Genomic DNA, 23,042 nt, shown 5'->3' with positions numbered 1-23,042 from the left:
CATAATCTCTTCTATAATAATATATTATTCAGACCTTGCCCGCGGGCATTAACATTGGCCTGCGGCTAGGGGGGCAGGGGGAGTGCAATGTCCCCCAGTGTTATAGAGTAGGGTTTTAGGGACTAAGTAATTAAGTACAAAATATAATAAAGTGATTAATAGATCAGTTATCTATGGATATAAAAGGCAATAGACTAGCTATATAAGGGTAAATTAGGTTAGTAATCAGGGTGATCCCTACACTTAACAAGTAATCAAGCAATTACTGCAGATGCAGGTGGTTGGTTATGCTTATACCTATAGTATGAAAGTTAGTATTGAGTCTTAGTTACCTACTATAATTTATCTGGATTTGTTAGTAATTTATTTGACTGAGATCGCACTCAGTTAAGGTGTATATGCCGCTCTCAAGGCCTTAAACTCTCCCAACTGACTTACTCAAGAGGTTCAGGGTCGCCCTAGAGCCTTTCCTAGCTACCCAGTATCTGTTGGGACCTTGCTAGAGGCTATATGCGCCGAGATACCTTACAGGTTAAGTTCAGTGAGCTTAAGAGGCTAAGAAAGCGAAATAAGACACTCTAAACTAAGTTAAGAAGATCTAATAGATCTTCAAGTTCACACAAGGGGTAAGAATGGGATGAAAAGAAGGTTGTATTCAAAGGGTCTCCCTCAGGGGGTTTATATACCCCAGAGGGAGAACAAATAACTATATACATGATGTACAAAAGAGGAAGTTACATGAGAGGTACAGTCTGAGCTATTTGATACATAAAGACCAATTAGTCCCAATAAGTCCTAGTGGGATAGACTCAAGGCTATTTACAGAATGTTCTAGAGCATACATGACTAAATTACATTAGTGTGAATGCTAAAAATAACCTTGAGGCAAGGTAGGATCTCATAGAAAAAGCTAGAAACTTAAATGGTTAGTATCTCCATCAATTTGGCTCAGAATCAGACGATTCCTTTTTAGGAGCTGAGATGCCGGAGCCTCCGACCTATTGGTATTTGTCCGCATAGTAATATGCCTATTTCCCGCCGAGATATCGGCGTCGGCGCGCCCCGCCGACCTTTGGCGCTTATTTGCAATTACTAAGCGCCGGCGCTTGCATGCTTACTTGCACTTGTTCTATGGTCTATAAGTACCGTTCCTACATATAAATGCATGATACAAAAAATGCTATAAATCATAGAAATAATATTATGACCACTTCGCATAATCAGACGTGTATATATGCAAGCGCAATGAGGAAATAAAGTATAAAAGGTCTTGTAGCACCGCCAGTTTCCAAATATAGTAATATTCATGCCCATATTTGGATAGAGCAAGTATGATTACCCCAGTTCGCACTATTCACTATTGGCAATTAGGGGCGCATATGTCTAAATTAGTCATTCCATAACATATCCCCCCCAGTTTGGACATATGTGCTTGTGTGAAGTAGCTGGGTCACCATTCTGATTCTTTCTTACAGCAGTTCCAGGAGGCTAGCTGTCCATCTTGCATAGTGGGAGCAGGCAGGAAAGACTTGTATTTCCCATGTCCTTATGTGGTCCTGTGTTGGTATTCATGCATAGAGCTTCATAATGCCTTGCTAAGTAATGCTAGCATAATGAGTTTGGAAGGTGTGGAAAGTTGCATAACAACTATGGATGCATGCAACAAAAATGCAAAGCCTTGCAGAGTTTGAAAAGTAAGGTACAGGCCTTGCAGATTATTAAAAGGAGTATAGGTAAATTAAATGCTAGTAGAGTATTGGGGAGAGGCATGTTTAAGTATGTTACCAAGATATAGTAGCCAGGCCAGGTTTATTACACCAGTGTGGACACATCAAAAGTGTCAAGGAACTTAGAGTGGATTATCTTTAATGGTTCCTTTGAGTGATTTTGATCTTAATCTTAAATCTGGTGCACTCTTGAGTTGTTTCTTTGGTTTGCTACTTAAGTCGCGTCCCAGCCATTGAATAGGGTGCTGGTAGGTGCATTTATCTCCTAGTTTCATGTATTCTTGTTCCCTTAACATTTCCGCTAAGCTCTTAGACCATTGATTGATCACTAGGTCTTGCTGATATCTATTAGGACGTCTTCTGAGTTTGTACAAAGGCGCTTTGATGATATCTGAACATGGAACATCTATTAAATTGATAATGGTACGTTGTCCTGACCAATATGTTAACTTGTCCAGAGGCTGTTGCATTTTCCCTGGATATAAGTGGTTACGCCTGTGAGTTGTTCCGTGTGACCTTGGGTTTGCCGGGCTGATATACGGTAGGTCTGCCTTTGACTGGGGAAGTGTCTTGCGCAGAGGTGATTCCACTGCTTGATTCCGTCCCATAAATGCGCTGGTACCTGCTGACGCATTACAGTCCGTAGGGATTTCTTTCCTATCGCCTTTAGGTAGTTCCGCTACTGTTTCAGTCCTAGCTCCAGTTGCCCTGTTTCGTCTCAATGTACACTTAAGTATTGTATCTACCGAGTGCCAAGAGTTTGGATGCTTGAGGCGATTCCCTTGCATGTTGACAGGCGCTTCCTGCTTGTTGTGCTGCACGTCCATTTGTGTCCTAGTATCATTTACAAGTACTTGTAATCTTTCAGTGCAACTAAGGTTGTTCTGAGCAGAGTTATTCAATAATATGCTTCCGCTAGTTTGGCTGGTTGTATACTGCGTTGTTGGTCCTTGCATATAACTACGTTGCTTCTTTTGTATATGTTTGAACGCTCTTGCCGTTTCATGATAGCTGTCTACAGTAGCTGTACTAGCTTTGGTGCAATCAATTGGCTTAGTTGCTTTAATCTGTGTAGTTAAATGCAATTCCTTTGTCCAAGCATGAGCAATGTGCTTTGCGGCGATATACTTGGCTGTCTTTTGAGTGTTCTCTGACCAGTGATGATAGTTCTGGGATTTTTTGGCTCTCAAACTCTTAAGTCTTTCTGGTTGTTGCTTAAGACTTCGCTTTTCTAATCCAATTTTTTCTGTGTCGAATTTTCTATCCCTTGTATCCCCCCCAGGCACGTTGTCTCTTTGCTTGGACGTGGAAAGGACTGAATTCAGAAGGAAGTGTTGATTCCCCTCGAACCACCTAAACCTTTGAAAACTTGCCGGGCAATATTTCCCTGTCCTATACGCTGTTTGTCTTGGTTTGTTTGTGTGCGTACTAGCAGGCAACGTTTGCGGTGTTAATAGCTCATTCAATTGCTCATTCAGTTTAGCTAATTCTATTGTTAATCGCTCCTGGCTGGACTTCCAGTCCAAACTCTGTTGACTACTAACGTCTTCTTCGATTGACTTTCTAGCTGGTATTGGCTCGGGAGTGCATGGGCGCACTAACGCTGTGAAGGATCGAAGGGTTTGGTAGGAGTCTTGAGTAGAGGCTTTTTCGTTGATTTCAGACTCGTTGTCACTCGTATTCTCGTTGTTGCTTAACTCTTTGTAATCCCCTTGACTGGAGCGATTCGTCTTGACGTTGGAATCCGGTTGAATTTCGATATTTTTCAGAATTTCTTTCATTTCGTCGAGCTGCTTCTGTATGTCCTGAGATATATTATTATCATGTCTCAGCAAGCGGTCTTCATGCCATGCAACTTTGTCCAAGAAGTCGTCCCATGTAGTTCCTACAGATGTATCTATATACAATGACCAATGTTCAGGAGCGCTGTTCATGATCTCCGTAATTAGTTCAGATTTGGTCCAATTGCTAAATAGAGTAAGCGTTTCGGCCTTCCAAACAATGTAGTCTACCGGTGTTTCATACGGGTTATCTCTGTCTCTGAATCCGGCTTGAAGAGCTTCGGCCTTATTTCTGTCTATCAGCGATCGATTCATGAAGTGTATTGTTATTGCGCGTCTTAAACTTGGCCAATCAGTGGTAATGCTTTGTCGATAAGTCTTATCTAGTGCGTTAAACCATCTTAGCGCTCGACCTGTGAGTCTCAATGGTACTTGTCGTCCTAACTGTATGCGTGCATAGATACCGTATTCAGCTAAATTATTGATGGATATGATCCATCTGGGTAATTCGCTAGTATTGCCATTCCATTCTGGAATGTTATCCGGCTCAAGTTTAGGATCAAAGTGCACGGGCTTAGGTCTGAAAGATCGTGCGCGTATAGGATTCCTTATAGGTACGTCACTATACTCATCTCCTGATTCGTCAGGTGGATCCAGAGGATCGTTCCTTGTCCTTTGTTGAGGATGTTGGTCTTCGTTGGAGCTCTGATTTGATTCATGGGCACAAGGCGAGTCTCCTCGGTCGCATTTATGACTATATCGATTGCTAACGGAAGCTTGCAACGTTTCATCCTGAGACGATTCGCTGAATCTGCGCGAGCTGGCTAATCGGCTCCTTACGTGAGTAGGTGATGTATTCCTATTTCGTCGTGCCTTAGACGCGGTTGAACTACTGACTCTATTCGACCTTAAATTCTTCGCAGTGCCGAACGCTCGGCTAGTACTTCGTCTTGAGCTGGACCTTACAGGCGATCGAGACAGCCGTGATGTTCGTGCTGCGGCGCTCCTAACTGTAAAGGTAAAGTTGTCTTGGTAGGACGGACCGGTTATATGCTGCAGTGCCTGTTCCTCCGCTGTGCCAGATGCTTGTGTATCTAGTGAGCTAATACAAAGATTAGTATCTGGTTCGTCGGGCTCGATAGCTTCCGGCTTGTAAGTCGAGTGTTTACGTTCCGACTCCTGATTGTATTCGTACAAGAGGGTTGTCGACATATCCAACTGACCATCTAAAGGTTCGTATTGGCATAGATGTTTGCTTAATGGAGTCGCAGCTAACGTGTCGTCATTCCTGTTTCCTAGCTTGAGCACCTTACTCGCAACCGACTCATATGGTGTAAGCTTATCAGGCGGTAGTGAGCATTCCGGATCGGTCTGCTTAGTGAACAAATGCATTGTCGAGCTCGACATCCCAGATATCGGTGTCGAAGGTAGTTCGGAGCCTTGCGAGATAGGTGTTTCAACCCTTATATCTGATTCTGATGAATTGTCTAGACTCCTTGTATTGATTGCCGGCGACGGGAGTCCTTCGTCAGTAGATATTGATGAATAAATACTTATTTGATCGATATTATCACCTCTGCTTGGTGTAGTCGGCTCTTCTGGTACTAGACAATTAATTCCAAGATCTGAAACTAACTCTGCTTGACTAATAACTGGTTCGTCATTAGCTGATTTCTCAGGTAATACGATTCGGAGCTCAGTGTCAACGGCGCTTGACTCGGCGCTTGACTCGGCGCTTGACTCGGCGCTTATGCATAGGGCCATAGGCTGGTAGTCGGGACTTAGAATTCTAATTTCCGACGGCGCTAGAGATTCAAATGCGGTGTTTGCAGCAACGCTAATGCTTGGGACTAATATTACCGGTGTACCCAATGAGTTGTATTCATGAAACGAGTTAGGACCTTCCATGTTCGCAAGTATAATAGGTAAGCTCGTATGAGCACTGTTTGGTTCTTCACTGATATGTACTAGCGTCTGTTCGCTGATCAAATTCCTTAGCTGCTCGGAGTGCGAACCAATGTGTTCATTTTGTAACTCAGAGCTGATACACCCGGTATCAAAGCTTGGCGTAGGTGTCTTATGGTTCATTTGATCATGCAAGCTCTCCGGTGGCTCGCTCGAGACTTGCGTCGATGGTTCGATATCGATTGTACTTACAGATGATGCCGATGAATCAATTGAACTAATAGTCACGCTTCCTTCTACACTATTGATTGAAACGTCCTTGAATATACTAGTGTTAGTGGTAGCATAGTTGGCTGCACTTGTTTCAGTCGATTCAGAGCCACAAATTGTTTCAGACAATGCTGAGTAAGGATCACGTGACGGTGTCGCTTGTAGCGCGCTCTGAATAGTGTTGTTCTTGCCCATGTCAATTTTATCCACCAATAAAGATTGTTTGCTTGCTTCAGACTCAAAGATCCTTACAGATGATTGCGCTGGTAGTAATAGATCATTGACAAGTCTAGTCGTGTGACTGTTGTTACACAGAGACAAAGATTCCGAACTCTTCATTGAAGCGCTAAGCTTAGGTATTTGCTGGGCCGACTTGCTTGATTCGTCAGGCAATATTGTCGATACTGGATGTTCCGGACCGGGCGGTCTAGTCGAGTCTAAAGCTAAATCACGTTCAATCTTAATAGCAGCTGAATCGACAGTAGATATATGCGAGTCGGTAGAATCGGCGTATATATCCATTATTTGCTGAATTTCACGGATAGTTTCAACTAGCCAGTCCTGCATATCTGGCGATAAATCGACTTCCAGTGGTTGAAAATCTGGACAATTTCCCGATGTTTTGCTGCAAATACTCGTTGCCGTCTCACCATGCTCTTGCTGACTAAGTGGTGTGTACGGCGCGTCAGTCTTAGAAGTAGCTTCTTCCTTAGTATTTGTATATAGGTCCGAAGTAATACCAATACTTGATCCTTCTAAGGTACTAAGTACTGATTGTTCAGCCAAACCTTGCGGCGCAATTGCATTTGAATGTGGCTTATAAGCTTCCGAAGATTGCTCTAAGCTATCTAGATATTCGACACTTAGGTTTCCGTAAGAGACTGACAAAGTATCTTGACTAATCAAAGGCTTCGCGTCTATTAGTGGTTTAGGACTTGAAGGAATCTCGACCATATTGTTACTATTGCTCGTTACAGTACGATCTGTTTGACTAATTGATAGCAAGGGTAGAGCCGACTCATGAATAAGCTGTTCTGCTGTATTCAGGTGAGTGTCAATAGTATTACCAATCTGTGGCAGCATAGTATTGGCTGTTGAGTACGATTGGTCCAGGGACCCTTGGATCAATTGCGTTGCTTTTGGAGAAATTTGAGCGGGTTTGTTTCTTACGTCTGACGCATGTATCTTGACTAATGCATCGGTTGAATTCTCTGAGGCGTCAAGCAGGGAGCTTGTGACCAAAGATTTGGGCGCAAATTCAAGTAAGCGTTGCTGACTAGTGACCAGGGATTGTTCCTTATCCGGCAATTCATGAGCCAACAGACCTTTGTCTAATGCTTTGGGTTCGACGCTAGCTGACAGTTTACTTAAGTAACCTGTATTGGTATCATCGCACGAATTAGACAAGGGGTCTAGGCTAATCATAGGATTCGGCTTCAGCTGTGATTCTCTATGAATAGAGATGAGAGTTGAAACTGTTTCAGCGTTAGTCAATAGGTCTTGATTTAAGCATGGCTTAGATTGCGACTGTCTAGGTAAGCAACTAGCTAAATCTTCTTCCTTTGTTCGCCTAATACTGCTTGAGGTGTGTACCACATCGTTATGCGAAGCGTCGATTGCTTGTTTAGTTATCATGGATGAAAATGGATCAGTTGCATCGTGGAATTTGTCCGGTGAATGACTAGCTTGAGAAATTGATAATCCGCTAATTGTCCTAGGAGCTGCTTCCTTATAGGTTAAATCATTACTTATAGTCCGCTTAGCATGTGTATTAGATATGTGAGTATCTATACTAGTAGGACCATGACTAGTAAGGTTAGACGGCGTTCCTGTATGCTTAGTGATTCCATTCGCGCTACTAGTTGTAACCAATGCGTGCGAATGACCAAGGTTACCAAAAGAGTGATGACAATTTATGTGTACCGGATCACACAATGCTTCATCTGGCAATGGTGTAGTACTTCTGAACTGGTCGCGCGTCATCCGGATTGACTCATTGTCTGGTTGCTTAACAGGTTTGGCTAAGCTCTCCTTTCTTGATGTAATACCATTGCGTTTTTTGATTGTAACTAAAGGCTGAGCTAACTTGTTGACTAATAGATCGCTTAGCTGTTCATTAGATGCAATATCTTTTACGGCTTCTACTGGTATCTCATTATCAACAATGGGTAGCGATTTGTTGACAGACTTCCAGACGGGCAATGCTGGGCTATTGTCACACTCTAGAGTAAACGTAGGTGTCGATACGGATACTACTTCCAAGTCGAGAGGGGTGGACGGCTGAGAATCGTTGAGTGATGAGTAGGAGCTTGAGCTCATCGTCATATGATTAGGCTGAGTACCCTTAACCGTTTCAAGGTTGCTAATGGTACTTCCTGCTGACGCATACATGTACTCAATGCTTGCTCTAGGACTTGTATGCCGATTCAGATGTCCCATTGGTTCTGAATGGGGCAGTCAAAGCTTAGCTGATGACTGAAACACTTTGGTCACTCTGTAATCATCATCGCATGTAGATGACATGGTAGGCGATTCGATTAGTGTTGTTTGAGTTGGCAACTTATCATGTGATAACTCATGTTGACTCTTAGCCTCGTTAGGTAACCAGTCCGGTTGGGAATTCAAATTTATTTGTGAGTTATGCTTACGTGGATCACCTTGTGGATGATTTGTTGCAGGTAAATGATTAGTCAATGACTTATGAGGCAAGTCTTGAACTGTTATAGACTTAGTAAGTATGTCGTGCAACCTTTGGATTGATCGTTCCATTTGATCCCTAAAGCTAACAGCTGCTACTTCGAACGCGCATGCGTCAAACAAGCATTTGGATGCCGGCCATTCTGGTGTTAGAAGTAGTAAGTCAAATTCATTTGATTGCCGAATGATCTTAGCAACTAGACTATTATAGGCGATATGAAGTTCGCCGTATTCAGGCCAGTAATGTATGTCTTGGGCAGGAATTAACTTATTAGTGATAAGGCAGGTTGGTCTGAATGTAGTAACTATATCTAGTAACTCAAATAAATGTACGGCCCATGTTTCACATGATTGGTTGGAGTGTAACTGTCTTGCTGAGTCGGCATGGGTAGATTATATAAGTTGCGTGCCAACCGCCAAAGTGCTCTTCTGGCTCGGCTAATTTCCGGGTCCAATCGGGTCTCAGAGATAAGTCCGGCACTAGCAGGCTGAAACGAATAGTCTGCTATTTCCTTATCTGTAATCGCGTACGCGGGGGTATCAGGCAAATACGGTAAGTACTTCCTTAGTTCTGGACTGCTAGTTGCCGATGAACTACGGCTATCGTGCAGTGCAACCTGTTCTGGCGAGTGTTGGGAGCTAGTAGTCTCCTCGTGCTGCCATGTTCTAGGCTGTACCAGCCATTCGTCTAGCTGTACTGCAACTGTTGGTGCGTACTTGCTTAAATCCAAACTCTCTGCAACTGATTTGTAGCAGCGGTTGTATGATATAGCTTGGTCTGGCGAGCATTGGGAGCTAACCGTTGCCTGACCTCGTCGAGTCTTAGTCTTAGTGTGCCATTCCTCTGGCTGTCTTACCGTTGCGGGTAAGTACTTAGACTCTGTATCAGGTTCAAAGCTTAGTTGACTGCCTGAGGCTTCGCAGCCGTTGTCCATGTTGTTGACCAGGTAGTTATCCCGCATTGTATCATAGCTGATGCTATGATTCAAAGGATCGACTGGATCCTCAGTCTTGTGGTCGATCAAGCTGTACGGCGGATCGCTTAGGGCGTACGATGGGTCACTTGCAGTATACGGTGGGTCGCGTGGGATGTACGGCGACATTCTCTTAGTTGACGGTGAGTAAATATCTTTCGGCGATGATTGTTCAGAGCTTAATAGTTGATATGAACGTTTGTGACGGTCGTCCATATAGCTTTCAACACGTTCACGCTGCGTTGTAGCCGTGCGGACCTCATGAGTTGATGGAGACGATGAGACAGCTTCCTTGCAACGATGGCTTGGTCTGAAAGGTGCGTCGCGCTCTCTGAACCGTTCCTTAGATGTATGTATGCTACTATCATGTGCTTGACGAAATATATCCTTGTTAACTGCTGCTACTTTGTGCGCATCCAAGACCGTGAGGTTGTTGTTCTCATGCTGGGAGCGTTCGTTACTAATGTTCCAGCGGTGAGAGCTCTGTTGGGAGCGTTCACTTGAGTTAGACGTAGTCTCAGTGTTGTTTGCATGATTATTATTCATATCTAAGTACATCCTAAGAGCATTTTCTAAATGTACACAATTGTCGTTCATATCTGGTGAGTAGCGCGATTGGGGTCTTGGTATAGGGAGCGTTGTCGACCGGGGCTGAGCTGATGAGGAAGTGGAAGGGGTAGCTTTAGAGTAATTGGTCATCGGACCATGTTCGCAAGTGTCTTGATGGGTTCTCGGCGACGAAGTCGTTGAGTCGGGCGACCTGGCAGCATTAGTACTGTTGCTGAGGTCGATGGAGTGATTAGGAGAGGTAAGAGGGTGTCGAGCAGTGGGCTGAAAGGTATCCAAGGCAGTGCTTGTTGACGGCACCTGTTTGGACGTTGTAGAGCAATGTTCCCTTGTTGTCCGAAGCCCTAATTCAGATCTAGACAATCTGTGCAAGTGTTCTGGAGGTTTCCACATGCAGTGTTAGTACAACTATAGTAGTAAGACTAAGTAAAAGTAATAAGAGACTACAGGTAAGAATTAAAGATGTAACCAACGCAATGCCCTGCGGTGGTCACCAATGTTATAGAGTAGGGTTTTAGGGACTAAGTAATTAAGTACAAAATATAATAAAGTGATTAATAGATCAGTTATCTATGGATATAAAAGGCAATAGACTAGCTATATAAGGGTAAATTAGGTTAGTAATCAGGGTGATCCCTACACTTAACAAGTAATCAAGCGATTACTGCAGATGCAGGTGGTTGGTTATGCTTATACCTATAGTATGAAAGTTAGTATTGAGTCTTAGTTACCTACTATAATTTATCTGGATTTGTTAGTAATTTATTTGACTGAGATCGCACTCAGTTAAGGTGTATATGCCGCTCTCAAGGCCTTAAACTCTCCCAACTGACTTACTCAAGAGGTTCAGGGTCGCCCTAGAGCCTTTCCTAGCTACCCAGTATCTGTTGGGACCTTGCTAGAGGCTATATGCGCCGAGATACCTTACAGGTTAAGTTCAGTGAGCTTAAGGCTAAGAAAGCGAAATAAGACACTCTAAACTAAGTTAAGAAGATCTAATAGATCTTCAAGTTCACACAAGGGGTAAGAATGGGATGAAAAGAAGGTTGTATTCAAAGGGTCTCCCTCAGGGGGTTTATATACCCCAGAGGGAGAACAAATAACTATATACATGATGTACAAAAGAGGAAGTTACATGAGAGGTACAGTCTGAGCTATTTGATACATAAAGACCAATTAGTCCCAATAAGTCCTAGTGGGATAGACTCAAGGCTATTTACAGAATGTTCTAGAGCATACATGACTAAATTACATTAGTGTGAATGCTAAAAATAACCTTGAGGCAAGGTAGGATCTCATAGAAAAAGCTAGAAACTTAAATGGTTAGTATCTCCATCAATTTGGCTCAGAATCAGACGATTCCTTTTTAGGAGCTGAGATGCCGGCCTCCGACCTATTGGTATTTGTCCGCATAGTAATATGCCTATTCCCGCCGAGATATCGGCGTCGGCGCGCCCCGCCGACCTTTGGCGCTTATTTGCAATTACTAAGCGCCGGCGCTTGCATGCTTACTTGCACTTGTTCTATGGTCTATAAGTACCGTTCCTACATAAATGCATGATACAAAAAATGCTATAAATCATAGAAATATTTATGACCACTTCGCATAATCAGACGTGTATATGCAAGCGCAATGAGGAAATAAAGTAAAAGGTCTTGTAGCACCGCCAGTTTCCAAATATAGTAATATTCATGCCCATATTTGGATAGAGCAATGATTACCCCAGTTCGCACTATTCACTATTGGCAATTAGGGGCGCATATGTCTAAATTAGTCATTCCATAACACCCAGCAACTTATTTATTAATATATCACTGTGCATCATATATACTATATATCTTTGACAGTGGATATATATGGTAATAACCCCTCCAGATATGGGTTATGACACAATAGCCCAATCTGAGTATTCAAGCTTTTTCAGCGCAATTATCTGAGCCTTAGTCTTGGGACTAGTGTATCAAGCCATTTGCGCACTTTTGGCAGGTATTCAAGCGTAAAAAGGGGTGGTAAATGGCACTTGATGAGGGAGGACCAAGTAGCTTATATAAAGTGATCAAAAAGAATGAGCCAGCCCAAAAATTTTGCTCACGCGTATCTCCACAAGGAGACTTAGTTTTGATCTAAAACTTTGTACATATTTCTATACTACTGTATCTACATAATTTACTATTACATTGTAAACAAATTCTCAATTGTGCGGGTGAAGCGTGAGCATCATTGATTTGAGCTCACGTGGCTCAATCTTTTTGGGCGCAAGTGTATAAATGTGAGTCACTTATAAGTATGTTAACATTCAACAACCTCCAAAAGCTAGATCAGCTTGGAGCAGCATTGTTGGTTATGCCCTACTATCAGCATACACTACCCCCTAGTCAATTCCCTCCTTGCAGCTCTTAGTTATGGTAGAATGTTAGCCAATGACTTGATTTATTCACACTACTCTCAAATGACAATGCCTATTGCCAATCTTTCCGGCAAAGTTATTATAATCACTGGCGCAAATTTGGGTATTGGACTGGAAGCTGCTCGCGCTCTGGCAGACATGGGCGCTCAGATTGTCTTGGCATGTTGTGACAAATCAAAAGGAGAAGAAGCAAGGAAAGAGATAATCAAGAGTACCGGCAATTTGAATGTTGAGCTTGAGATCCTTGATTGTGGAAGCTTTGCAAGTCTGTGCATTCTTGGGCAGGTGGGAGAAGAGGATTTCAAGAAGGGTAAATATTCTTATCAATAATGCAGGTAAATGAAAGTTCATCCATGTGCATAATAAACCTGCGTTAATTTTTTGTAATTTATAGGAGGGCTCTCAAGTTTGGTTGCTCTTACAGAGGATGGGCATTGTTATGGATATGACATTTCTTCTTTAATCTGTACTTATTTTATTAATTACACTAGTAATCTCACAGTAAATAAATGAGATAAAGATGCAAACTAAGGTTTTCAAGGTCCCTCTATCCAATAGTGACCTTTACAAAACCTACAAAGCTCAGGAATGCCCTTAATATGCGATGCCTTTTGCATATATGCTGTTTTCTCACTCATTTAAATATATATAAATTCAGCTGAGTAGATAAACAGTGACAAGTAATATTTCTCTTATTTGTAGTATTTATTATTCAAGATTCTATCTTGTGGCTACACACAGAAATATTCAGGGTCCCCCCTGTTGCATAGGCAAGTGCTCCGGCGCTTAATCAGCCCTTAAGCGCCGACGCACTAAATGCGCCTTTTCTCCATCACCCGGGCATCCCACACTGCCGAATCGCTTGCGCTTAGGTGCGCATGTTTGTGCGCTCCAGAACGCTGGGTCAAACTCCCAAACGGACAACATTTGGCTGAGTTATGCCCCATTTACTGTAAGTACCCAATGCAGAGGTATCCTACCTTTGGGATTGTTTACTCCAAGGGTGAAACACTTAGCCTTGGGACATCTAAGGACCCACACAGGTAAATAATGCCTTGGGGCAAACATTGCCTTGGGGCAAATATTAGGATCTGTTGTTTGTTTACTATGTACCAAAGTATTGGCTCCCTCAAGTGTTTCAGTTGCCACCTGTACCTCCTGTACCCCCTCTTGGTATCAATCATGTATATACTTGTTTGTGCGCCTTCTCAGGGTATAAAAGGACCCTGTGAAGACGCTTCTAATGCATCCATTTATCCACTCTTATATGACATATACACACAAGCCTTTAACAGCTTATCTGCGCATTTACTTTAGTGATTGACTCACTGTAAATAGCATAGGAGGTTATTCGGCGCACTAAGACCATAGGCCAGTCCCAACAGACACAGGGTAACCTATTAGTGTACTTACTGCAACCCTGTGCCCCTTGACTGTCACAGTTGTTGAGTTCAACATTGAGTATAGTGCAACGATACTGTAAGGATTGTTGTGATTGAGTGATAGTGTTTCAATCCACCATAACCCCTATATTGTAGATATCTTTACCTACAATATCTCATAAATCCTAGATATTTTAGGTAAACCCCATAAGTCTTAAGTCTTACTTAAGCATATATAAGTCCTATACTTATTAGGCCAATCCTATAAATCCTGTACATTAGTCAGGTAACCCTCTTACTTAAGGTACTATCCCAGAGACCTTAAGTATACATACCCTTGGTCACTTAGGCTTAAGTAACATTAGTCTAAGGTACTATACATAACCAACCACCTGCACTTCATAGTTGCTAGACTATTTGTTAGGAGTTGTTATTCCTGATAACCTAGCCTATATTGTGCATACATTCTGTGCATATATTCTGATTCTTAATACTAGTTCTTAGTTATTCCCATATACATTTGTATATAGTAATTCTTTCTTATTCCTGTACTTACACAACTCTTAACAGGCATGAGCAAATCTACCAAACCAACCACCTGTCTCACGTCCTTCTCACGCATGGTCTACTCAACAAGGATGTATGGATCCCACAGGCGCATTATCTCTGTGTCTTTGAGTGGATATTACATGAGCAATCCATTGAACAGAAATAACTCTGACAATGGCAACATATTGGCCAGATTTAAAAGCCAAGTTGGAGCTAAATTCTCTTCAAGTGAAATGTGGTTGCTTTATTTTTGCTCAAAGATGGCACAAGTGGTGTGGTCAATGGTGTTGCAGCGCCGGCTCTCCAGGATGGAAGGATGGAAGGGAATCACTGTGCACTCCTGTCATCCAGGTGAGTCATTGCTCAAAATGTGTTGTTGATACTGGAGTATTATGGTATCATTCAGGCATAGTGAGGACTTCAATCTAGTCTTGGCCTACTGGTAACGGAGGGATGTTTGATACAATTGCAAATTACTCAAGTTCCAAGTGGCAACCTGCGGTATTTCAAATAGGGAGGGAGCTATAAATGTTGTATGGCTCTCTATTGCACCTGAACCAGTAACGCCTGGGATGGAAGGTCTGTTGTGGGCTTGCAAAGTGGATGTGGTTAAGACATGGACTCTCGATCTACAACTCCAGGATGAACTGTGGGATATCTGGTGCAAAGAGACTGATGCACCGCTATTGTAGGCGCATAATGTAGCCTAGCTCAATGCAAGCTGTTTGTCTGTGTATGCTATTTGCTTGTATCCATCATTCGATAGCTGCAACTAACCCTTTGAATTGGCAACTATGGTATGATATACCGTCACTTTAGAGAGCAGTACATTAAGCTTTTGGCGGGAACACTCGGTATTTCAAGTAAAGAGGGAGCCAAGACTATTTATGGCTTGAGAAAACTGATCTCGGAGTCGGTAATCAACTTAATTTGGGAAATGGGTATCGACAGCTGTCACTGGCTATTGGGGACAGTTAAAATTGTGACTAAGTACTGTGGAATACAGGGTGCGTCTGCTATATACCAGTGAGATTTCAACTCAATAAGATTGAATTCCAGCGATTGAAGGGGAAATACCGTAAGTCGGTAATCAGTTGGCTATTGATAGTACGGTCGTCGAAATGCAGATGTGGACTTTCATGAGCACATTCCTTCTCTCATATCGGAATGGACAGTTTATCGATTAGATACATTTGCAATTGTACACCCAAGTTAGGATATAATCAGTAAGCACAGGTAATAATCTACCTGTACAGCAGGATCATAGACGTCAGCGTTGCGATGTATCTGATAATGCATAGAGCCACCCTGGCGGCGAGTCTCCCCGAAGGTGAATGAGTTATAGGTATATAAGCGTCAGGTAGCCTCCAAAAGCTAAAGCACCCAGCTCAAAGTAGCTTCGGTTGCTATGCCTTACTCTCAGCATGCACACTATCCTCTAGTCAGCTCCTTTCTTGCAGTTCTTAGTTATAATCGGATGAAATTCAACCATTTTGTTGCCCTTCTTTTCCCTAATGACCGTCCCTGTCGTGGACCTCTCCAAAACTCGTCGTGATCACCGGCGCGAACTCGGGGATTGGATTAGAGGCGGCCCGTGCTCTGGCTGGATGGGCGCTCGCGTTATTCTTGCATGCCGCAGTCAATCGAAAGGGGAAGAGGCAAAGAAGCAAATAATCGAAAGTACCGGTAACTTGAACGTTGACTTGAGATCTTAGATTGTGGGAGCTTCACAAGCGTTCGTGCATTCTTGGACAGGTGGAAGAAAAGGGAGTTAAGACAAGTGGACATTCTCATAAACAATGCAGGTGAACGAAGACTTGACCATACGCAGCATAAATTCGCGTTGATTGACTATTATGATTTATAGGAGTAATCACTAGTACAGTTCCATTACAGAGGACGGTCATGAACAGAATTATCAAGTCAACCACCTGTCGCACGTTCTTCTTACTCACGGCCTACTCAATGCGGGATGTATGGCTCCCAATGGGCACATTATCTCTGTGTCTTCTTCTGAATCTTACTCAAGTGATTCACTAAACAAAGGCAACCTGGGTAATCATGATATACTATCGAGGTTCAACAACAAGGTCGGAGCTACCCTATCGTTGGGTGAAACGATGCAGCTATATCGTCGTTCAAAGGTGGCCCAGGTCGTGTGGTCGATGGCACTGCAACGTCGGCTTTCTACGACGGAGGGTGGAAAGGTATCACAGTACACTCCTGTCATCCTGGTGAGTTATCGGCCATGTCATAGTTCGTCAACACCACAAGTCTTAGGGTGCCTCTCTAGGTTTGGTCAAAACCCCAATCTGGTCTTAGCCTGGCGGTTTTGGGGAAATGTTCGATATACCCTCAATGTTGTTCAAGTTCAAAGTGTCAGTATTTGGTATTTCAAATGAAGAAGGAGCCGCGAATATTGTCTGGCTTGCAGTTGCACCTGAGCCAGCAAGTCCTGGGATGGAAGGTCTGTTCTGGGATCGTATGGAGTGGAAATGGGTTCGGCCATGGGGTCTTGACGTCAAGCTTCAGGATGAGCTATGGGATATTTGGTGCAGAGAGGTCGATGTAGTATTATTATAGCGCACAATTCAACCAGATTTCATGCGAGTCGGCTGTTTATAAATGCTTTTTAGACACATGTATTGTTCGATAGCTTATCCTAGCGTCCCAGAGTCTCAATAGATCATTTGATACAGCGCCAACCGGCAGAAATACGTTTTTGTTGAGCTAGCAGTATATTTTCTATGGCTTACTGAGTAATCACCTTGCTCGAGTTCAAATAACTGTAAAACAGCGGTCTGGGCAGCAACCTGCCACCCACCTACGGTGATCAACTCGGTTATCCTGAGACTCACGTGAGGTACTTTGGTGGCTGTGTTTTTACATCGACTATCCACTCCGGCGTGGTGATTGTGTCAGTTGACGGCCATGTCGGATGGTGCACGGTAAGTGCCTCAAATGTGGGATGAATGTTTATTGAACCGTTGACATTTTTCAGACTTCATGAATTATGGGCGTCTGCGTTATCCGATGCGGCCACCACACTCAAGAGCCTAGTTGGCTCGAATGGATGGGTGCGTGTTAGCACAAGTAATGGTGGGAACGGGTCTCTACACAAGAAAGGAAACGTGTTTCGTGCTGTGATGGAGATCGACGAAGGCGGATGCCCCGGCGTTGATGAATGGAGGGCGATATTCTCTTCGCCCGAGCTACGAAAGGAATGGGACGTCATGACAGACAAAGTTCATGTGTTGGAAGTCCTCGATCCTGCCACACGTGTAATCAAGACAGATATGCTTTGGGATGGCCGGCCAAGTGAGTAGCAAGCATCTAGTTGGCAACTCCACTTATTTCTTCTACAAGTCCTCGGGATGCCATCACAGTCTCTCGGACAGTCCATGACGCATCAACCATCATCGATATATCAACATCACTTCCTCGTTCTCCAGAAGAGCCTGCCTATCTTCGTCCTTCGCCCCCCTATGTCAGATCCCATGTGCATTGTAAGCTATTGCTCGTATTTGGGTTGTGCATACAATTGAACCGATCATACCAATTAGTGCAAGCATGGTGTATCCAACTCCCAACCTCCACGTCTTCAAAAACGCGAATCACTCTCTTCTGGCAGCACGATCTCCGCAACGCCTTTAGTCTATCCTCTTCTTCACCGAGTACTACCCTCCCTGCTCTCCTCCCTGCTATCTATTCAATGGCCTGTGAACGAGCAACTCGGGCACCACTTCTCCAGAGGTGGGGCCCGCGATCGGTAATCGACGCAGTATCGTACGACACAGGCAGGGCGGCGTTGAGGGTTGATTACACAATCCTTCCTGAGGACGAACATGGGGAGGGGAATCCAGGGGCGGGCCAAAGAGAAGTCGAGTTGCGAATCTCTCCATTACATGCATGGGAGGCACAGATTTCAACGCGAGCAGCGAGCGAAGCTGTCTCCAATCTGCCTTGGACTGTAAATGCTTCTCGTAGTGGATCTGGTGATGAAAACAACAACGAAGACGCTGATCGGACCGTGATGCGGATCACTCATCCACCGGTCCCAGCAAACTCGGCGTCATCTCTTAAAGTCAAACTCGTCATCGAGCTCGGAGGTGGCTCAAAGGGGACATTACGGATCAACGGAGCTCCCCACGCTGTCTCTTCGGCTCGGCTCGCCCCTCGACCAGTTTTAGATGCCGGGTTTGCCTTGGGAGTAGGAGCAGAGGCTCTATCAAATATTAGTTCCAGTGCCGGACAAGCGAATATATCAGGCAGTGTATCCTCGACCCCAGCTCCCAGTACTCAATCCCGTGCAGCCAGCATTACGAGTACGGTCCCCTCTGGGCTAACGACGTCGACTCGAACCGCTGCCGCCCAAAAATCGATTCAAACTCTTATTCGCCGGTCATACACGTACTTTACGGCGTTGTTGCAAGAGCCGGACATCAAATGGCGTCCCTTGCTGGAGTCACGAGGTGTTACTGTAACACAACTCGATTCAATTGACCCCACTTTGGTAGTATATCGAGCTGAGGCCACGTTTGTGGGCGTAGGCGTATGGGACCTTTTAGGCGTACTAGGATGTGAGCCAGCACGAGTTATATGGGAGAAAAACATAGAGGATGCACGACTTATTGAGGATGTAAGCGAACTCAGCGAGCTATGGAGAGTCGGATGGAAAGCCGCCTGGCCTGTCAAGTGAGTCACTATGCTTTTTTAATGCGCTATTCATGCTGATGGCCAAAGTAGTCCGAGAGACACTATTGTACTCAAGACGTCTTACAAATCGCCCACGGCAGCACACGTCTTTTCGTTCTCCACGTCTGACGTCAATCTATTCCCTTTAATTCCCCCTTCTGAGCTGCCAACAATCCGAACGCATGTGGATTTGCACGGTTTCGCCATCGAGGCACTGTCGCCTACGACTACACTCCTTACCCTGCTTGAACAGTCCTCCGCTTCCAACTCTGCTCCATGGACTGGTCGAGGATCCGGCGGTGTACCGGCTTCTATGGTCGCGACGCTGGCAGGGATCGGAGAGACTGTTATCAGAGGTGGGGGTGCGCCGCCCGTCGTTAGCAGATTGAGTGGTGCTAAGAAGACACGGATGCGCTATGACCATGACCGTGGTATCTGGAGAATCGAGTACGAGAGAAGCGAAGGACGGACTCCCACTACTGCTTCTCCCAAACCTGAAGGCGAACGAAGACGAAGATGGAAACAGTCATTGTCGGGTTTAGGTTCTCGTTCCAGTTCCCTCTCCCGACGAGCCGGGGAAAGTGATGAGGATAACGAAGGCATGGGAGCGAGCGTTGCGACGATCATACCTAATAGCAAGAGAGCATCAAGTCCATCGAGTTCCCCAGAATCACCTGGTGGCCGGTCATTGACTCCATCAAGTTTATCAAGTCGTTCATTAACTCCGTCCTCTACATCCATCTCCTCTGGCAAGGGGATAGCATTCCCCACCTCCGAGCCTTCGAACGACAGCAACTCAACGATTAATGGTGCCGGCGAAACTTCTAATCCTATCCCAGCGCCTGTTCCACCTATCGAACTGGAACTTCGAGTCGATCCCGACAATTGGGCCCCTCTCGAAATCGTAGTCGACCCTCCACCTTCGGCCGTCCGTGCCCTTAGACGCCACCGACTTGCGAGAGGCGGTGGTGGTTTATGGATCACGATCGAGCACGCAGCTGACCAACTCTCTTCAACTTATGGAAATGTCAGCGGTATCGGTTATGCGGGAGCTGGAGGTTGGGACGACCGCATCAACGTCGCCGTTCGCAAGGCCGCCCCACCCTCTCCCAAGGATGGAAATAATCCCTCAATCCCAACGAAAGACAAAGATTCTCCGAGCGAATGGGAGGACCAAAGCTCGGGTGGAGAGGGGACAAGAACGCCTGTAAGATCCGCTCGCGAAGAGTTGCTACGATTCCATGGAGAGCGTGCCAGAGCTGAATCTACCTCTAAAGTCATGGACTCGAAGAGTCCTTTGCTCGCTGATAGACCGGGGCACCAGCGCTCCAATAGTCTTCTTACCGCTCCTCGCATACAGACCGGCCGTCCAACGCTCGTTGTCAACGGTGCTCGCGTGAAAGTAGACGTAGAGGATCTCCCTGAGGCCGAAGCAAAGGCACTAGCCAAGGCCAAAAGGGTTAAACCCATGCGGATCCCATTGGACGAACCACCAGTATTGCGGACAAAGCGTGAAAAACCCAGCGAGGACGTATCGGATGTCGCAGAAGGAAACGAAGGGGGTGGGGTGGGTACTGATGGCGAAGATACGGGGACGGGGACAGGGACGGGCATGGTGAAGACTGTTATGAACTGGGGTATGGGGATGAGCTCTTTGGGGCTTGGTATGGGTAAGATGTGGGCGCCCGCGGGTGCTAACATGGGCGTAGGTGGACCCAGCTCGGGAGAGGATTCGCATACGGGACTTGGAATCACAATACCTAACGTTCAGAATGGAGTCGAAACTGCCATCACGTCGGTCGCGCAACCATCGAATCTCTTACGACTCGTCACCAACACGAGCGCCCCCCAATCTACTCTACCGTCTGCTGCTCTGGCAGGTGAAAGGCCGCCTGTCGCTACATCTCTCGATGCACTTGCATTCCTAACTCGCCAGCACTCGAACAATCCCACGCCTGATACGATTCCGACCGCTGGTGGATGGACACCTGTGACCACCAAAGCTGGACTTACGGTAACCCGGCGTACCGAGAACTTCTTGTCGACCACGCTCCCAGTGCATCGATGCGCCAAGGTCCTACAGGGCGTTTCGGCTGAGGATGTCGCGAGCGCAATCTCGTGTGTGGAATCGAGAAAGCAGTGGGACACGTGGTTCGATGGCAGTGCAAGCGCAGTGCTCGAAGAATATGGCGCTGGCGTCCGGACGGAGTTTACTGTACTCAAGGGAGGATTTCCATTCCGTGATCGAGGATTTTACGTCTCGACACTTACTGCCCGGACCACTTCTCGCGCCACATCTGGTTCTGGCTCTGGCTCTGGCACCCCAGATTTAATTTTCCTCACATCGTCTTCGTACAACCCGGCATCTCAGTCATTCGCGCCCGGCAAAGTGAACCCATACACCCTGCCAGTCGGAAATATGCCTCTATATGGCTGGGTGATTGAGACGCTCGATCCTTATACGGCAGAGAACTATGCGATTCCCAGCGCACGTTGTACTCTCTTGTATGCGTGGATTATGGAGGTCAGGTACCTGCTACCTACAACGCCATGGTCAACTCTACTCTCCCCCGTGCTTCCATTACTGCTGTCGAATCGTTCTTAGGTGCGGGTCGCGCGCTCCGACCCCTATAGTGCGATACCCGTCGTCAGTTTTTGGCAATGAAGGGAATAACCGAAGAAGAGGCGCATGAGAGCAAGGATCCTCACGGACTGACATGGACACTTAATCATGAAGACGCACGCCGAACATATGTGTGGGCTCGAGCTACAACCAAACAACAAACGTGTTCCAGACGAACGTGAAGCTCTCGCCATACACTATGCCACCCCCATCTTCTCCAATGCAACCCCCAGCGAGTGCGATAGAACCCACTTCAAGCTCCTCCTTTCTTTCCGTAACGAGTAGTTCGCGCAAAACACCTAGTAATGGAGGTGGTTCCAGTGGGGGGACCGCAGGAAATAGCACCAATACTAGTTGGGGGCGTGCTTCGGGATCCAGATTCCGCAACCGAGCCCGCACTCTCTCCTCGAATGCCAAGCGGCCCGATATAAACTCTGAGGGTTTGATTGTCGCCGAGTTTATCATCGATCCGAGGCTATTCCCGGGCGGCTACGACATCACGACTACATCCACGTTCCTCTCTGAGAAAGCTACTCAGCCGATATCTCTTCTAACTGACGACGATAGCTCCACAACAACAACACGAATAATACCACTGCGCGCTCAAGTATTCACTCTTCCTGTTTCTCCACTTCGCGCGTCTGCGGCGACAACTACCCCCCAGTCGTCAGTTGGTCCGTATATCATTACCTACGACACCCCAAACGATCCCAGAAGTTCTGGATCCTCTCACTGGTGAGACACGCCGCGGCCCTGAACAACCCGAATGGAAGCAGAGACTAGCAAACGAGCATGCAATCGTTAAAGTCAGTATCGGGCCGAGTACCATCAAGGACAAGATTCGAGTTGACGGGAGCCTTATGGATGTTTTGAGCGAGAAGAAGTCAATTGTTGCCCTTGGAAGGGCCGCTCTAGAAGACGATCACGTCGGTTACCCACTGCTGGGTCGGTGCGTACGTGTCATTTCCATAGAGTCCAGAATATTGACTCTGCCACTAGCTCGAGAGGTGGGCCTGGACCCAAGGTCCCGAACACGCTTTCTTGGCCTGTGGTCGCTGCCACCCACTTGTATTCAGATGAACCCATAGTCAAAGCCCCGCCCTCCGAACCCGTACAGAAAGTTATTGATGAACCAACCTCTACGGAATTTTCGCCGACAGAGGAGGGCTCGACCTCGGTATCATTAATCAAAAATTCGTAATACATTCTAACACGATACAGGCTCCCAAATCTCCCACACGGCCTGCGCAAGTTCGTCGCTCTTCTACGTCGCTCTTTGGATTCCTCTCCGCATATACCAACACAGTAAACAAGATGCCGTCCATTACGGATGCCGAAAAGGAATCAAAGTCCCAAACACAAGAGCCTCAGCCCGAAGCTCAGGCTCTCGAGCAGCCCAAGACCCCGCAGTGGTACCTACCGAACCCAGGCAACTCTTACTCGACCGACAGCATTCAACCATGA

General features: G+C 45.7%; 4 protein-coding genes across 4 annotated transcripts; 2 read left to right on the top strand and 2 right to left on the bottom strand.

The window, feature by feature from the left end:
- Positions 1 to 1,849: 1,849 nt before the first annotated feature.
- RhiXN_04709 (Retrovirus-related Pol polyprotein from transposon) lies at positions 1,850 to 8,002 on the bottom strand (the record flags this gene model as incomplete). The annotated part of the gene is made up of 2 exons (XM_043324525.1): positions 1,850 to 2,409; positions 3,157 to 8,002. 2 exons carry the CDS (start codon positions 8,000 to 8,002, stop codon positions 1,850 to 1,852), a joined length of 5,406 nt encoding a protein of 1,801 aa, XP_043176944.1.
- Positions 8,003 to 8,691: 689 nt separating this feature from the next.
- Positions 8,692 to 10,314, bottom strand: RhiXN_04708 (Retrovirus-related Pol polyprotein from transposon; the record flags this gene model as incomplete). Its single annotated transcript, XM_043324524.1, has 1 exon — positions 8,692 to 10,314. The coding sequence occupies one exon, from the start codon at positions 10,312 to 10,314 to the stop codon at positions 8,692 to 8,694; it is 1,623 nt and encodes a 540-aa protein (XP_043176943.1).
- Positions 10,315 to 12,377: 2,063 nt separating this feature from the next.
- RhiXN_04707 (short chain dehydrogenase) lies at positions 12,378 to 14,952 on the top strand (the record flags this gene model as incomplete). Its single annotated transcript, XM_043324523.1, has 4 exons — positions 12,378 to 12,639; positions 14,521 to 14,611; positions 14,667 to 14,702; positions 14,775 to 14,952. 4 exons carry the CDS (start codon positions 12,378 to 12,380, stop codon positions 14,950 to 14,952), a joined length of 567 nt encoding a protein of 188 aa, XP_043176942.1.
- Positions 14,953 to 16,236: 1,284 nt separating this feature from the next.
- On the top strand, positions 16,237 to 23,042 carry RhiXN_04706 (start domain-containing protein; the record flags this gene model as incomplete). Its single annotated transcript, XM_043324522.1, has 13 exons — positions 16,237 to 16,494; positions 16,583 to 16,812; positions 17,058 to 17,118; positions 17,183 to 17,208; positions 17,262 to 17,578; positions 17,647 to 17,766; positions 17,824 to 18,955; positions 19,007 to 21,479; positions 21,561 to 21,602; positions 21,751 to 22,252; positions 22,293 to 22,527; positions 22,578 to 22,755; positions 22,800 to 23,042. 13 exons carry the CDS (start codon positions 16,237 to 16,239, stop codon positions 23,040 to 23,042), a joined length of 5,817 nt encoding a protein of 1,938 aa, XP_043176941.1.

Source organism: Rhizoctonia solani, chromosome 2 (genome assembly GCF_016906535.1).
Source record: "Rhizoctonia solani chromosome 2, complete sequence".
Lineage (NCBI taxonomy): Eukaryota > Fungi > Basidiomycota > Agaricomycetes > Cantharellales > Ceratobasidiaceae > Rhizoctonia > Rhizoctonia solani.
The sequence above is the reverse complement of the archived record's forward strand: the minus strand, read 5'-3'. Positions and strand labels throughout refer to the sequence as shown.